The 15,421-nt window shown below is 47.3% G+C and overlaps 1 protein-coding gene across 3 annotated transcripts in view; it reads right to left on the minus strand.

The window, feature by feature from the left end:
- The window catches only part of LOC148845385 (ARM repeat superfamily protein), a 125,346-nt gene that overhangs the window by 69,599 nt on the left and 40,326 nt on the right, over positions 1–15,421 (minus strand). For all 3 annotated transcript variants that reach the window (XM_088955617.1, XM_088955616.1, XM_088955618.1), the window contains exons 13-14: positions 15,256–15,315; positions 14,911–15,029 (exon numbers count right to left, since the gene is read on the minus strand). In XM_088955617.1, the coding sequence (XP_088811743.1) occupies positions 14,911–15,029; positions 15,256–15,315 (179 nt within the window). The remainder of the gene's footprint in view (positions 1–14,910; positions 15,030–15,255; positions 15,316–15,421) is intronic.

Below are 15,421 nucleotides of genomic sequence, written 5' to 3' on the forward strand. Positions count from 1 at the left end.
GATGTATGATTGGCCCCTCTATCAGCTTGATATCAAGAATGTCTTCTTGCATGGTGATGTACTGATGCCGATTGGGCCGGTTTTGTATCTGATAGAAGATCTACCACAGGCTATTGCACTTTTCTTGGGGGTAATCTGGTGACATGGAAAAGCAAGAAGTAGACAATTATGGCAAGAAGCAGTGTAGAGGCAGAATATAGGGCTATGGCACATACTACTTGTGAATTAGTGTGGCTAAGGAACCTTCTACAGGAGATGGGATACACTGTTGATACTCCGATGAAGCTCTAATGTGACAATCAGGTTGTAGTTCATATTTCCTCTAATCCGGTGTTTCATGAGAGAACCAAGCTCATAGAGGTTGACTATCACTCGGTTAGAGAGAAGGTGCTGAGTGGAGTTATAGACACTGCATATGTCAACACAGGGGACCAGTGGGCAGATTTGTTTACTAAAGGATTGAGTCGGGGTAGAGTGGACTACATATGTAACAAGCTAGGATTATATGATATATACTCTCCAGCTTGAGGGGGAGTGTTAGTGTCGAGTATGTAGGGTATTTCTGTCTTTGTGCTTATGTTTAGGTGCTGATGTGTAAGTTTATGTTAGATCTAATGTCCCTAACTTAAGTAGAGGCACATGTGACTTTTCCACAATATTTTAGTAATATCAAACAAATCTTGCCGAATGGGAGAGTGAACTTTTTCTCTCATTCGAACCAGAATCTTTTCTCCTTGTTTCTCTTCTTCTCTTCTCCTTTCTCTCTTTCTCTCCTTCTCCCTTCTCTCTCTCTTTCTTGACTGTTATCAGTCTAACAGGCAGACCGAACACTAACAGTATTCTTCCTGCTTTCGACTATATAAGTCTAACCTTCCTCTGTTCCAACCTCTTGCTTAATGCTTTGCTTGCTTTTTAATCCTGCTTCTTCCACAAATTTCCTAAACCATTCCACTATTTCTGCCCCAGTCATGAAAACCGTCGCTCTTCATCCTTCCCTTATCTTTAAAATCAGCTTGCCTTGGACTCCAACTTCCTCAAACCAGAGATCCTTAGCTTCAACCTTCAGTTTTCTTCTCCACCTCCCTGCCTCGACAAAGCTGCCTTCCATGGTTCCCTAAAGTAATGGCCTTCTTGAGCTCTTCAGAACTCCCCATTACATTAATCTATTAGCCTGAAGACTTAAGAGTTCAATTTAGCCTGAAGACTCTCTATGGTTTCATTAGAGTTACCTCTCCTATCACCTCATTTTTCTCTTTGGATGTGAACTCTTCCAATCATTCTCTCGGTATTGGCATCATTAGGCCATTACACAAGGTTTTCCTCCCGGGTTCCTATTGATCTCACTTCACCCTCTTCCCTTGTATTGTTATCCTTTAGTTAAATCTGATTCATGAAACTGTTATTGCCTCCATCTTTGCAGTTCATTTCCTTCCGTACTTTATTTCTTCTATCCATGACATCCATGACCCCTAACTCCAAATATACATCCTTCTCTACTTACTCTCTCAACTAATCACTCCCTCCCTTTGCATGTCTCCAAGGATGAAGCTTTTTCCTTTCTAATTTTATTTTTTTATTTAATCATCCATGTTCTCTTTTTTGTAGAAAATCACTCATGTTCAATTGATATGTATTTTGCGATTCCAATTGCAAAAATATGGGGATTTGTGGTTAGTTTTGTGATCATTATTAGACATGCATTTTTCCAAAAAAAAAAAGAAAAATAAAAAATACAAAATAATTTAATTATACTTCTTAAATGATATTCATGATTTTAAAATAATTTATTTCAGTAAATTGAAAGCTTGAGCATTGTTTGATGTATTATTAGTAAGGTTGTTGTATGATATCTACATGTTCTAGACTCCTGATACTAACAATTCTCTTTGTATAAACTATTAAAGTGTGCATTTATTATGTATTTGTACCTTATTCATAATTATTTGAACCTTATATTTGGTGTTAATAATGTATTTGTGGGATTTATAGGAATTTCCCTAATATATCTTAGCATTCCATGTCTTCCCAAAGCATATATGTATTTGTATCCGTACCCAACCTTACTAATACAATACTTGATACTAATACTATGAACTTTGATTACCACCAAGATGACAATGTTAATTTCAGGCATGCTAACTGGTACTAGCTTGAGGGAGTGTTAGTGTGTTCAAACGATACTATCATAAAGAAAGGGAACAAGGGGGTATTTTGGGAAGAATAGTTATAATAAATGATTTTGATACAATGTCTTCTTCATTGAGGAGTGAGGACTACTTTGTAACTTGGGTATTTCTAGTGCTAATATAAACCATCTCTCTCATCTTCTCTTCTCTCATACCATTTACAATAACAAGTTTCAAATCTACGGACTCACCTTATCAAGCAGGAAATTTCTAATAATCAACAATAGCTTCAGGCAAAAGTATTGGCAAGCAAATAAAGAAGATAAAATAGAAGGGGAAACAAGAATAACTTCTACTATAGCTGTTGGTTATGGTAGAAATATATATATAAAAAAAAAAAACTCTTTATTCACTCCTTATAAGGAAAAACAATAGAATAGAATAGTATATGATGCTCTCTACAAGAACTTCTAACGCTCTTTTATAAACCAAAAATCAACAAATTTGCACTTGTACTTTTATTCTGACTCCTACTTGTATTCAGACATCAAAAGAAATAGAAACTTCCTTTTCAAACTACAACACTTTTATCACTTTCTAATTCTACTAAAACTAACTTCATATAAAGGACCAGAAATTATTAAAAATAGTAAAACGTGATTTCACTATAAATAGTAATTAGGAAATTAACTATAATTAGTAATTATGGAAATTACTACAAATGCCAATGGGATCCACTGGTCAACCGGTTGACTTTGACTTTGACCATGACCTAAAGAACCCAAAAATCAGTCATTTGAAGCCTTAGTTGGGGAACTCCCAGTTGTCGGATTGAGATGAATATTTAGGCATTATAAGTATACAAACACCAAATGCCAGCCAAGTCAACCAAGGTTTGACTGGTTAAATAGTCTTGTCTTTACTGGTCAGTAGTGCATTTAGCAACTTGCCAACTGACCACTTGTTCTCCATTTCTTTGTTTCCATATTTGCATCATCTCATGAAGCCAATAGAAACCTATTGCAACTAGAAACGAGATAAGAATCTATATTCTGGTAAAACCACCACCAGAAGGATCCATTGTTCTCTAAAGTATCAACTTTTGATCATCAAAAATCTTAAAATATGGAGGGATGAATTTATTTAGTTAATAAATAACTAAAATAAAGATATGATAAATAAAAAATATAGTAAATATTCCATAAAAATAGGAAAATTTATGAGAAAATAGCTCATATTTGCAAGTTCTAATTATATATTCATCATATCATCAGCCATCAATAATATATCACTTGCAAAGTTGCAAATCAAAATTTTAGAATTAACAATTAGCATAAATTGTGCAAAATTAATTGTAAACAAGTATGTCATCTCATATTCCTATGAATGTAACACATTAAAACAAATCAGAACTATGGTACCCCATTTCTATTTATAAAATTTTATTGAAATATTACAATAAACAAATTTGGAGGGTTTTCACCCCCAGTATTATGTTAATATATAAAGGAATACAATAAAATGGTTCCCCCACTTTAACTTAACATCTTTATTAAAAAACTAGTTTGAAAGGTAAAAAAATATAAAAGCATCTCTATGCCTATACAGTGTACCTCCATGCATTTTCTAAGCACCTCACATAGAGGTGACCCTCCAGACATACACCTCCAGTGCCTTTCAAAAGTTAATAACACTGGTGTGAAATATGGGAGAACATCCTATTAGGGTTAATAGAGAAGGGGAGAAATAGGAAGTGCTCACTCAATTTTTTCACAAAATCAAATAAAACGTGTCATTGGATCTGGAAACCATTTTATTATATTGGTTGATTAGTTATAAGTTTTTTCTGGTATCATTGTTGAACTCATTTTGGATGTACCATTTGTAGTAATTCCTGTAATTACTACCATTATAATTTCTGTGATTAGTATTTATAGTAATTCTCATAAATATCATTTATAGTAAAATCAACGCTTACTGTTTATAGCAAAATTAAATATGAAGACAAGAACAAAAAGAGAATAGACTAATATTAAAAATAGGGAGATCAAAAAATAAGACTTTTTCACCAAAAAGAAACTAACAAGACTGACTAAAATCCTAAAATCTCAAATAACAAACAAGAACTAATTGAATGATACCATGAACAATGAATGATGAACGACAAAGTTGACAAACAGATTTTAACACTATTGATGGAGCGCGATTCGGCCGGTCTTAGTTGTCCGCGGCCTTGCTTCTGAACGGGGTAGCAGGGAACCTAAAACGGAGGAGATGGGGAAGCTCCGAGGGGAACCCGGTGTAGAGGCTCCGAAGCTCAAGTTAGAATCCTTCAAAAGCAAGGTAATACCAGATAGTGCAAAGTTTGCATACCTCGTTTGTCGGGGGGCAGGGGACTCTTATAATCACTTCGTGCACTCGCCCCGAGGCCCTTGTCAGGTCGGGTATGATTACCCTTGTGCTTGTCAATTCGGTCGTCGTCCTTTCTGCTGAGACAGAACCGTCATTGCCTAACCGTCTTTCTAACTGGAGATGGCGGTGTTAGTGGCGGTGGCAGGTGGCCGTTTAGAGTGCTGCCGCCAAACGTCAGATCCCAAGTCAATCAGGCGCAGCGCCCTCGGGCACGGACTTCCTTAGTGTCAGGCATGGTACGACTTGTTTGGCTTTGGTGCCCAGAAGGTGATGCGAAGTGCTGAACGAGGCGAGGTCTTGAGCTCGGAGGTATCTATAGGGCAGGTCAGTTCGGCGAGGTGTATCCCGAACTGTTACAAGGTGGGTCAGTTCGGCGAAGTGTATCCCAAGCTGTTACAAAGTGGGTCAGTTCGGCGAAGTGTATCCCGAGCTGTTACAAAGGGTGAGTTCGGGCCCCCAGTAGGGAGTTCAATCCGCTCGTGTCCCCTTGTTCCCGCCTAGGCTTGGCCCCTTTTGCCGAGCTGTTGTTTCTACCACGTGTCACGTAATAGAGAGGTCGAGCCAAATCTTCCTTCATCAATCGCCCCCCACTCCTTGCGTCGGGGGTCTTGCCATGGTGCGGGGAGTTTCGCGAGGTAGCAGGTGGATTTTTCCCGCCCTTCGAATCTTCACTGCGCGAGTTGCTTTTGCTAGGGTTCTTTCGGTTTCCGAGAAGGCTGGAAACGTGCTTAAGAATGTTGGTGGTGGTGACAGCGCGCGTTTTAAATTTCAAACCAATTCGCGCCGCTGGGACGTGACGGCAGGTCATTTCAAAAAGGCGTGCCACTGTTGTACGTGCGCGGGCGACTGTCAGGGAGACGTGCGGCGCGTCAGTTTCGGAAAGACACGTGTCGAAGCGACGTCGGTTTCGAAAAGACATGCGCTGACGTTTCGCTTTTTTCGGAAAGACGTGTGCCAATCACGTCTCGACCTTAAGGGTCGTGCGGTCAGTATGAACGTAGGCTATCGGATCGTCTTCGATCTGCACGGTCGATTCTTGGTTACTGTAGCTATAAATAGTGGGGGACCCCAGTCGGTTTGTCACTTCTGCGGTTTGTCTACTGAGCTCGCGTCCAACCTTTCAGCTCGCGTCCAAGTCTTTTCCAGCTCGCGTCAAGGCTGGTTATATAGCCTTCACGGTTCTTTGGCTTGTTCTTCAAACTTTCCGGTGAGTACTTCCCTGAATCCATCTTTTTCCCCAATGTCTAGCTTTGATAGCTCAGACGATTCTTCGAGTAGGGCCGACGTAGGTTCCACCAACCGAGCCGTGTCCCCCGACTGCCTCAGTGACCCTGAGGTGGAGCTTGAGGACTATGAACCAGTAGGCCGAGTCGCTTCGGGCAGTTTGGCGTCTACCTCCCGCCAAGGTCGGATGCTAGACAGGTTTGGTCCTTCGACCATGACGCCTGAGGGGCTTCAATCCATACTTATGTCTTACAACCTTCCTAGGGGGTATACATATTTTATTCCTTCGGGTAGCTTTCCTTGGGAACACGGTCCTGACGAGATCGTGATTTTTCGGGAGCAGCTCGCTACGGGGTTGCGACTTCCTTTCCATCCCCTTCTCGTCGAAGTCATAAACCACTTCGGTGTCACCATTGGCCAACTTCATCCGAACTCTATTCGGAACCTGGTGGGGACGGTTTCTCTTTTCTGCGAGCAGAACTTCCCCTTAGACTTAGAGATATTCTCCTCCATCTTGATGCTCAAGAGACAGGAGGGTTCTCTTCCTTGGGGGAGACGGGCATATTACCTTTCTCCTCGCCAGGGTTTTAAGCTTCTGCACGATCTTCCTAATAAGGTCTCGGCATGGAAGCGGGACTACTTCGGCGTGCGAAGTGCACAAGGATGGCCCTTTCAGACCGGGTGGGGTAAGGCCGCTCTTGATTCAGCCGTGGCTCTCGATAAAGAGACGGTGAAGGGCCTCCGGCAATGGGCACGGCAAGGTTTAAAGTGCCACCACTACTTAACGGAGGCCAAGCTTATTGCAGCCGGCCTGAGTTCGGGTAGGTTTCTAGCTATGCGGTTTTCTTGCTCTGTTCTTTTCGTTTTTTCTAATGTCGAACTCGTTTCTGCAGGTGTGATGGATGCGGAGAGAACTCGCGGGGGGCGTTTGTTCCAAGGCATGAAGAGGAGGAAGCGGGTCGCCAAGCGAACTCGTACCAAGCTGCCCCTGGATGAGGAGCCCCAAGTTCCAGACCATACGCCGAAGGATCTGCTCAGGGAGCCCGACGTGACTCCACCGATGCACGAAACTGCCGGGGCACCTTACGCCGAGACCACTCATACGGGCGCTCCTGCATACTCAAGTGCTCCTGCTCACTCCGGGTCCGCTCATACGCGGGCTGGGCCCTCGGGCTCGGGAGCTCAAGGGGAGTTCAGGAGCGTGTTGACGCCGAACTGCGCTCTTCAGAAGAGTAGGGATGCTACTTTCCCAGAGGAGGTCGCGGCGTGGACTGATCTTCCCTTGAATCAGGTCGCTTGTCGCGCCGTAACACATGCCATGGTGGTAAGTTAGATTTCGTCTTCTTTTTTTTTTCTATCGCTTCTGCTGTTGTTGCTCACTTGTTTCTTTTGGTAGGTGAATTCTTCGATTCATGCCTTGGCGGCCCAAGTGGAGAGGAGCTCGCAACAGGCGCGAGCTGCTAAGGCTGCCGCTCACGCTGCTGAAGAAGCTTTCTGTGCTGTAGAGGCAAATACCCGGGCTGCTGAGGCAGCTGCTTACGCTGCTGAAGAAGCTGCTCGCGTCGCGATGGCCAGGCAGGCAAGGTCTCAGCGTGACACCGAAGCCATGGGGGTAGTTGTCAAGCATATGGCGGACTTGAAGTTGGATTTGCAGCATCAAGTCGAATATCTTCAGGAGGACATCAGGGAGAGAACACAGATTTTTTCCCAAGGCATTGAAGACGCCAAGAAGAAGGCAGTTGAGGACTACATTGCCTCTCCGCGTTTTGACGATCTGATGGTGGATTCTTACAGGAGGGGGTTCAAGTTGAGCCGGTGGATGATCCGGAATACGTACCCCGACCTCGATGTAAGTGCCATATCCACTTCGCGTATAACTCAGGAGATGGCCAATGCTGCCGATGGCGAGCCGGACTCTGAAGGAGAGGCAGGGCCTTCGGGTGTTGTTGAAGTGCCTTCTGATGGCGAAGAAGTGGCTCCGGGCATGTAATTTTTTTTTTTTTTGTAAGTCCTTTCTGTTGGCCAATGTACTGTTTCTTGCAATGGAATATATATGTCTTTTTCCCCAAGTGTTCTTCTTCCCCGAACTGATTCTTTGTGTCCGGTTATTATACTTCTACGATCTGTTCTGCCGCGAACTGGTTTTTTGCCGAGCTGATAATATGCTCGACTTCTTTGCTTGTTTACGCCGAGGTTCCTCTTGGCTTGCATCGTGGCACATAGGACCTGATTTTGTTCACTTCGCTTGGTGGTTTATAGGTAGTATCGCAAGTTCACGATGTTCCACGCTCGAGGTACTCATTTGCCTTCTAAGGTTTCGAGTTCGTATGCCCCCCCAAGTGCTCTTTTTACTTTATAGGGCCCTTCCCAGTTAGGTCCAAGCTTGCCCACGCCGGGTTCGGGCACCATAATCTTACGAAGGACCAGGTCGCCGACTCGAAAGCTTCGTTGCTTTACCCTGCTATTGTAGTAGCGAGCTACCTGCTGCTGGTACGCCGCTGTTCGGATGTGCGTAGGTCAAGGTTGGAACGTAACTCGTCTCCGTTCGTCCGATCGTCGTATGTTTCTAATCGCAATGTTGGTATTTCGATTTCCGCCAGGATCACTGCTTCAGTGTCGTAGGTGAGGTTGAAGGGGTTTCTCCCGTGGCGGTTTTTTCGGTAGTTCGGTGAGCCCATAAGACACTTGGTAGCTCTTCGGCCCACAATCCCTTAGCTCGATCCAGACGTGCTTTCAGTCCGCGCAGGATGGCTCTGTTCATTACTTCCGTCTGACCGTTTGCCTGCGGGTGCGCGACTGACGTGAAGTTTTGCCGAATCCCCATGTTCTAGCACCACTCTTGGAACTTGATATCCTCGAACTGCTTGTCGTTGTCGGAGATTAGCACCCGAGGTAACCCGAACCGACATACTATGTTCTTCCAAAAGAAGTTCTGTATGTTTCGAGTCGTAACAGTTGCCAGAGGTTCGGCTTCTATCCACTTCGTAAAGTAATCTACTGCAACAACTAGGAATTTTCTTCCACCTGTTGCTGGTGGATATTGGCGTGCTTCTGACACTTCTCATTTTCTGACGAGCTCGACAGCTTCTGCCTTCCGTTGGCCAGTAGTATCCTTGTCGAAGTGCTTTTTGGGCGAGTGCTCTGCCCCCCAAGTGTCTGCCGCACAAGCCTTCATGAGTGTCGCGGAGTACGAACTCGGCTTCGGCAGGTCTCAGGCAACGCAAGTAGGGGAGTGTGTAGGACCGTCGGTATAACCGTTCGTCTATTATGACGTATTTGGCTGCCTGGCGCTGCACCCTCTTGGCCGCATTGCGTTCTGAAGGGAGGGTTCCATCTATCAAGAAGCTCGCGAGTGGGTCGATCCAGCTCGGCTCTGCCTCCAAGACGGGAGCGACCTCCTCTGTCCCCCCGAGAATACTAGGCTGAGGTAAGTCCTCTATGTACACAGTTCTCATATTGTTGTGACTTGTACTGGCTAACCGGGACAGGGCGTCAGCCTCAGTGTTCTTTGACCTCGGGATTTGCCTGATGATGTGTGACTGGAAGTTGAGCAGGGCTTCTTTTACTTTGGCCAAATATGCGATCATGGAGACCTCGCGTGCTTCGTACTCGCCTGTAACTTGGTTGACCACGAGCTGAGAATCGCTGTAGATGACCAAGTGTTTTGCCTTTACCTTTCGGGCTAGGTCCAGCCCGGCGATCAGTGCTTCGTACTCTGCCTCGTTGTTGGATGCCGCGAACTCAAAGCGTAGTGTGTATTCTAATTTTGTGCCGACCCGGTCGTACAAGACTATTCCAACTCCGCTGCCTTGCCGGTTCGAGGAACCATCCACGTAAAGGATCCAGGGCTCCTCATCCCAGTTCGCGCTTCGCCTGACCAAGAGAGATGCCCCACTGGCTGCTACTTCACGGGGTTCGGACTCTATGGGCTCGGGATCTCTGGGTTCGCCCGAACTGAGGACCTCGGGCTCGACCTGTGGGGCTTCGTGGCTGAAAGTGCACTCGGCGATAAAATCTGCCAAAGCTTGGGCCTTAATAGCGATTCTTGGTTTGTACTGGAGGTCGTACTCGCTGAGTTCGATGGCCCATTTCGTTAGTCGACCGGAAACCTCGGGTTTGAGTAAAACTTGTCTAAGTGGTTTGTCAGTCAGGACGATGACGGTGTGAGCCTGGAAGTATGGGCGGAGTTTCCGAGCTGTTGTCACTAGGGCGTATGCTAGTTTTTCTATCTGCGGGTACCTTGCCTCTACTCCCTACAAAATTTTACTAACATAATAGATGGGTCGCTGGACCGGGTCTGTTTCTTTTATTAGTACCGAACTGACCACCTCGTCGCTTGCCGAGAGGTACAATTCTAAGACCTCGCCCACCTCGGGCCGGGTTAAGGTTGGCACACTAGCGAGGTAACCTTTTAGCTCGTCGAACGCGAGCTGGCAGTCCTGGGTCCACTCGAACCCTTTGCCTTTGATTGACTTGAAGAAGGGTAGGCAGCGGTCTGCTGATTTGGACATGAAGCAGCTTAGAGCGGCTATGCGGCCGTTTAGCCTCTGAACCTCTTTTACTTTCCGAGGTGGTCTCATATCTAGAATGGCTTTTATTTTGTCCGGGTTGGCCTCAATACCGCGCCGATTAACAATGTATCCTAGGAACTTGCCCGAGGTGACGCCGATTTCATGCTAAACTGACGCAGGATTTGGAAGACAGAATCTAAGTCTTGTATTAATTCTTGTGAAAATTGAGTCTTGACGACCACGTCGTCTACATAGCACTCTATCTTTGTACCAATCAGGGGCCGAAATAGCCTATTTACAAGTCTTTGGAAAGTTGCCCCGGCATTTTTTAGTCTGAAGGGCATGACCTTGTAGCAATACAGGCCGAACTCGGTTATGAAGCTGGTTTTTTCCTCATCGGATGGGTCCATCCTAACTTGGTTGTAGCCCGAGTAGGCGTCCAGGAAGCTTAGCAACTCGTTTCCCGAGGTCGCGTCCACTAGGCGGTCAATTCTGGGGAGGGGGAAGCAATCTTTTGGGCAAGCTCGATTCAGGTCGGTGTAGTCGATGCACATGCGCCACTTGCCGCTTGCCTTTTTTACCAACACCGGGTTGGCCACCCAGCTCGGGTAATGGACTTCCCTTATGAAGTTTGCTGCGAGGAGCTTCTCGACCTCCTCGTCGACCGCCCTCCAGCGTTCTGGGGCTAAGTTGCGTTTCTTCTGTCTAACGGGTCTGACTACAGGGTCAGTATTAAGTTTGAGTTATCAGGCCGGGGCTAATGCCAGGCATGTCGGCCGCGGACCAGGCAAAAATATCTAAATTTTGAAGTAAAAAACTCACTAGTTCGGTTCGTAGGGGATCCTCGATGGAAGCTCCGATCTAAAGTGTGCGAGTTGGGTCCGTAGCCGAAGTCAGGATTGCGACCGTTTCCTCCGTGGACGAAGCTCATTCCTCGCCTTGCTCCGCAGGCCGCTCCAGTTCGAGGTCGTCAGCCGCCTTGGTTTTTCCCTTCAGGGCGGCAACATAACACTTACGGGACTCGAACTGGTCGCCCCGCGCTACACCTACACCGAAGTCCGTAGGGAACTTCATGGCCAAATAATAGGTGGAGACCGCCCGCCCGTAGGATATGCGTGATTGGCCGCCCTATTATGGCATTGTATGGGGAGGGCGTCGCGACTACCAGGAAATCATGGTTGAGTCTGACTGCGCAAGGCCATGTGCCGACTTCCACAAGGACGGTTATTTTTCCGAGGGGCCTGACTTCCTCTCCGCTTAAACCTACCAGGGGAGTGTTTGCGGGCTTCAATTCGCTCCTCTGTAACTGCAGCTGGTCAAATGCTGATTTGAAGAGGATGTCCACTGAGCTGCCCAAATCTACGAGTACGCGCCTAACCTCGAAGTCGTTGATCCTTAGTTTAATGACAAGCGCGTCATCATGGGGGTAGTGGACCCCTCGCGCGTCGTCCTCTGTGAAGATGATTGGTTCTTCGGTCTTTAGTCTCTTCGGGGGGTTCCGTTTTTCGAGGGCCACTTCGCGAACTGAAGTCCGGGCTGCTGCCGAGGTACACCCCGCTACCACCGAACCTCCCACGATTACGTGGATGGTTCCCCGAACTGGCCTCTCTTCTGGAGGCTCCCGCTGCAACGGTTCGGCAGGTCTGTTGCTAGACTCGGGGGCATCCTTTTCGTGCTCCCCTTGCCGACCTGCCTTATTGTTATTATTGTTGTGCTGTACAAAGTTTCTCAAGTATCCGCAACGGGTGAGCCCCTCTATCTCGTCCCGGAGGTTATTACACTGCTCGGTACTATGACCATGGTCTCTATGGAAACTACAATACAAATTCTTATTTCTCTCGTTCGGGTTTCCTTTTAGGCGAAGTGGCCACTTCACGTACGGGGCATCTTTGATCGTCATTAAGATCTCCGTCCGCCTCGTGTTTAACGGCGTGTAGTCCGTTCGAACTGCTAGGAGAGCCCGGAACAACTGGTTCGGCTTCGGCTCCCAGGTCGGGTTTTTTCTGTCCACCGGTTTGGAGAGCTCGCCTTTTCTCTTTCTTTTCTCGTTCCCGCCTTCGGCCCGTTGGTTGATTTCTTCCTCTGTCCTCATGAACTTATCCGCAAGCTTGAGGAATTCGGCCACGGTTGCGGGCTGGTTGGCCACCATGTGCCATTTGAATTCTTTGTGCGTCACCCCTCTTTTGGCCACCGCGAGCTGCATTGCGGGGTCCAATCGCGGTATCTGCAAACATGCTTCGTTGAATCGCTTGATGTAGCCCCGGATGGATTCTCCTTCTCTCTGGACTACTCCGAAGATGCTTTCCTCTATTCTGGGGCACCGTTGGTTGGTGACGAAGTGTGCGGTGAAGACCTGCACGAACTGGGCCCAGCACTTTATCGACCCGGGGGCCAGGTTCCTGTACCAAGTGCAGGCTACCCCCTGAGGGTGGTGGTAAAGGCCACGCAAATGCACGATTCGCTGGCCCTGGCGAGGTGCATTTGGGACTAAAAGGCGTCAACGTGGTCGTTGGGGTCGAAGGACCCGTCGTACTTGTCCAGAGGTGGGAGCTTGAAGTCTCTGGGTAAGGGGACCGCCAGAAGTTCTAACGCGAGGGGGGAAGGAACCGAGAGAATCGGGGCAGCCCCTACCTCGTCCGAGCTCGTGTCTTTGCCTCTGAACTCCGACAAGGCATGGGTGGTGGTTCGGCGACTTCGCCAGCGCCTTCGCTGCTGGGCGGGCCTTGCATTGGAGCTGTTGGCCTCCGTGTTACCGAGCTCGATGGGCCCGGAATGCCGGTAGTCTGCGGCCAGGGCGCCGAATCGGTTTTCGGTGAGCGGGAGCTCGGGCTTGGAGCGCCGGGGTGCCGACCTCACGGGCGAGGTTCCCGACCCGCCTGCGGGTTGCGAGGCGGGGATGACATTTTTCTCCCTTCGGCCTGGGGACGAGGCCTGGCTGTTAGGGGGGTTCTGGGGCCGGGAGGCCTTCGCCTGGTGGGGGTGTCCATCCTGCGGGGAGGCCTTGACCGGCCTCGGGGCGGGGTGGCGAGGTGGAAGTAGTGGTTGGTTCAGTGGCAGTTGGGGGAACTGCTGTTGATAGTGATACTGAGAGATGTTGTGCAGTACTTGGTGCTGGTGAAGCTGGTGCTGCTGGAACTGTTGCATTTGGGCTTGCATTGCCCGCATGCACTGCATCAAGTCGTCCAACCGGTTTTGGCTGGATGCCAGGGGGACGGCAGTCGGTTCAGTGAAGGTTGTCTCAATGGGGAGAGGAAAGGGGATGCTTGTGGTAGGAGGATTTACGGGTGCCACTGTTTGTGGCGCGTTCAAGCTGGGGATCCCATCCACCGAAAGGGGGATGGTGAACTGTCCAACGCACACCACGGGGACTTGAAGTTGTTCCCCGGTGGCGTTTGTCTCCGTGCCACGTCCGGTGTTGCTGGAGGAGGCCATGAGTGTTGGGTTTTTTGAAGAATGGGGGGTTATCGAAGTTTGGAGGGAGGCTTTTTGAAGCGCTTTCCCACAGACGGCGCCAATTGATGGAACGCAATCTGGCCGGTCTTATTTGTCCGCGGCCTTGCTTCTGAACGGGGTAGCAGGGAACCTGAAACGGAGGAGATGGGGAAGCTCCGGGGGGAACCCGGTGTAGAGGCTCTGAAGCTCAAGTTAGAATCCTTCAAAAGCAAGGTAATACCAGATAGCGCAAAGTTTGCATACCTCGTTTGTCGAGGGGCAGGGGACTCTTATAATCACTTCGTGCACTCGCCCCGAGGCCCTTGTCAGGTCAGGTATGATTACCCTTGTGCTTGTCAATTCGACCGTCGTCCTTTCTACTGAGATAGAACCGTCACTACCTAACCGTCTTTCTAACTGGAGATGGCGGTGTCAGTGGCGGTGGCAGGTGGCCGTTTAGAGTGCTGCCGCCAAACGTCAGATCCCAAGTCAGTCAGGCGCGGCGCCCTCGGGCACGGACTTCCTTAGTGTCAGGCATGGTACGACTTGTTTGGTTTTGGTGCCCAAAAGGTGATGCGAAGTGCTGAACGAGGCGAGGTCTTGAGCTCGGAGGTATCTATAGGGCAGGTCAGTTCGACGAGGTGTATCCCGAACTGTTACAAGGTGGGTCAGTTCGGCGAAGTGTATCCCGAGCTGTTACAAAGGGTGAGTTCGGGCCCCCGGTAGGGAGTTCAGTCCGCTCGTGTCCCCTTGTTCCCGCCTAGGCTTGGCCCCTTTTGCCGAGTTGTTGTTTCTGCCACGTGTCACGTAATAGAGAGGTCGGGCCAAATCTTCCTTCATCAACTATCAATATCTTCATTAGTGTCAAAGTTATCTTCCTGTTGGTCTAATGCAATCTTGTCATGGACAATTAAAAAGAAAGAAGAAACAAGAGTAGACATCGGTGATTTAACAACACCAAACACCAATCTGTCCCCCTCTAATGAAAGAGACTCTTTATATAATATTAAAGTTATCCAAAATAACAGTAAAACTCCCAATGGGGCCGACATTCCATTAAAGTCCCTTATCATAATTTTTACTCATAAACTAACCCCATACTTCATACACCTTAAGAATTGAATACTCAAATAATAAAGAACACTAAGGGAACTAGGAAAAAAGAACTTAATTTTGGAATACACCACGAAGGGAACTAGAGTTACCTTATATCCAGCTTTGGATCCGCTGCCCGAAGCATGCAAATGTAACGACTTGGACAATGCTGTAGTTCAAATAAAGATGTTGCCCACCTCACAGCACAGAAACGCACTTCACTTTGTTCCTTGTCATTACAGAGACAATAAAAGCCCATTAAAGAGCATGAAGTTTTCAATGAAAACAATGTTCATTTTATGAAAGTAATGTCACAGGTCATTGTTTTTAGACCTCATAAATATAGCACCAAAAAGACCACAAAATAATAGAAGAATAACAAGTACAAAATCCAAATCAGGATTCCAAACAAATGAAAATAAAAAATAAAATAAAATAATGCAAGAGGTTCTTACAACTTGGGAATTCTTCAGCAAAAGTGATTCCAGATCTTCTAACACATTTGATGGAGCTCCCTATTTCAAGGAACAACAATCATACAAAGACACAAGGATCCACAAAAAGCCAAGAAGGAAATTATCACTGAAAAGGAGATGATCAATTCAAAAAATCTGCAAGCCA

This window comes from Nelumbo lutea, chromosome 7 (genome assembly GCF_056320005.1).
Source record: "Nelumbo lutea isolate HS-2025 chromosome 7, American lotus-T2T, whole genome shotgun sequence".
In the NCBI taxonomy this organism is placed as follows: Eukaryota; Viridiplantae; Streptophyta; class Magnoliopsida; order Proteales; family Nelumbonaceae; genus Nelumbo; species Nelumbo lutea.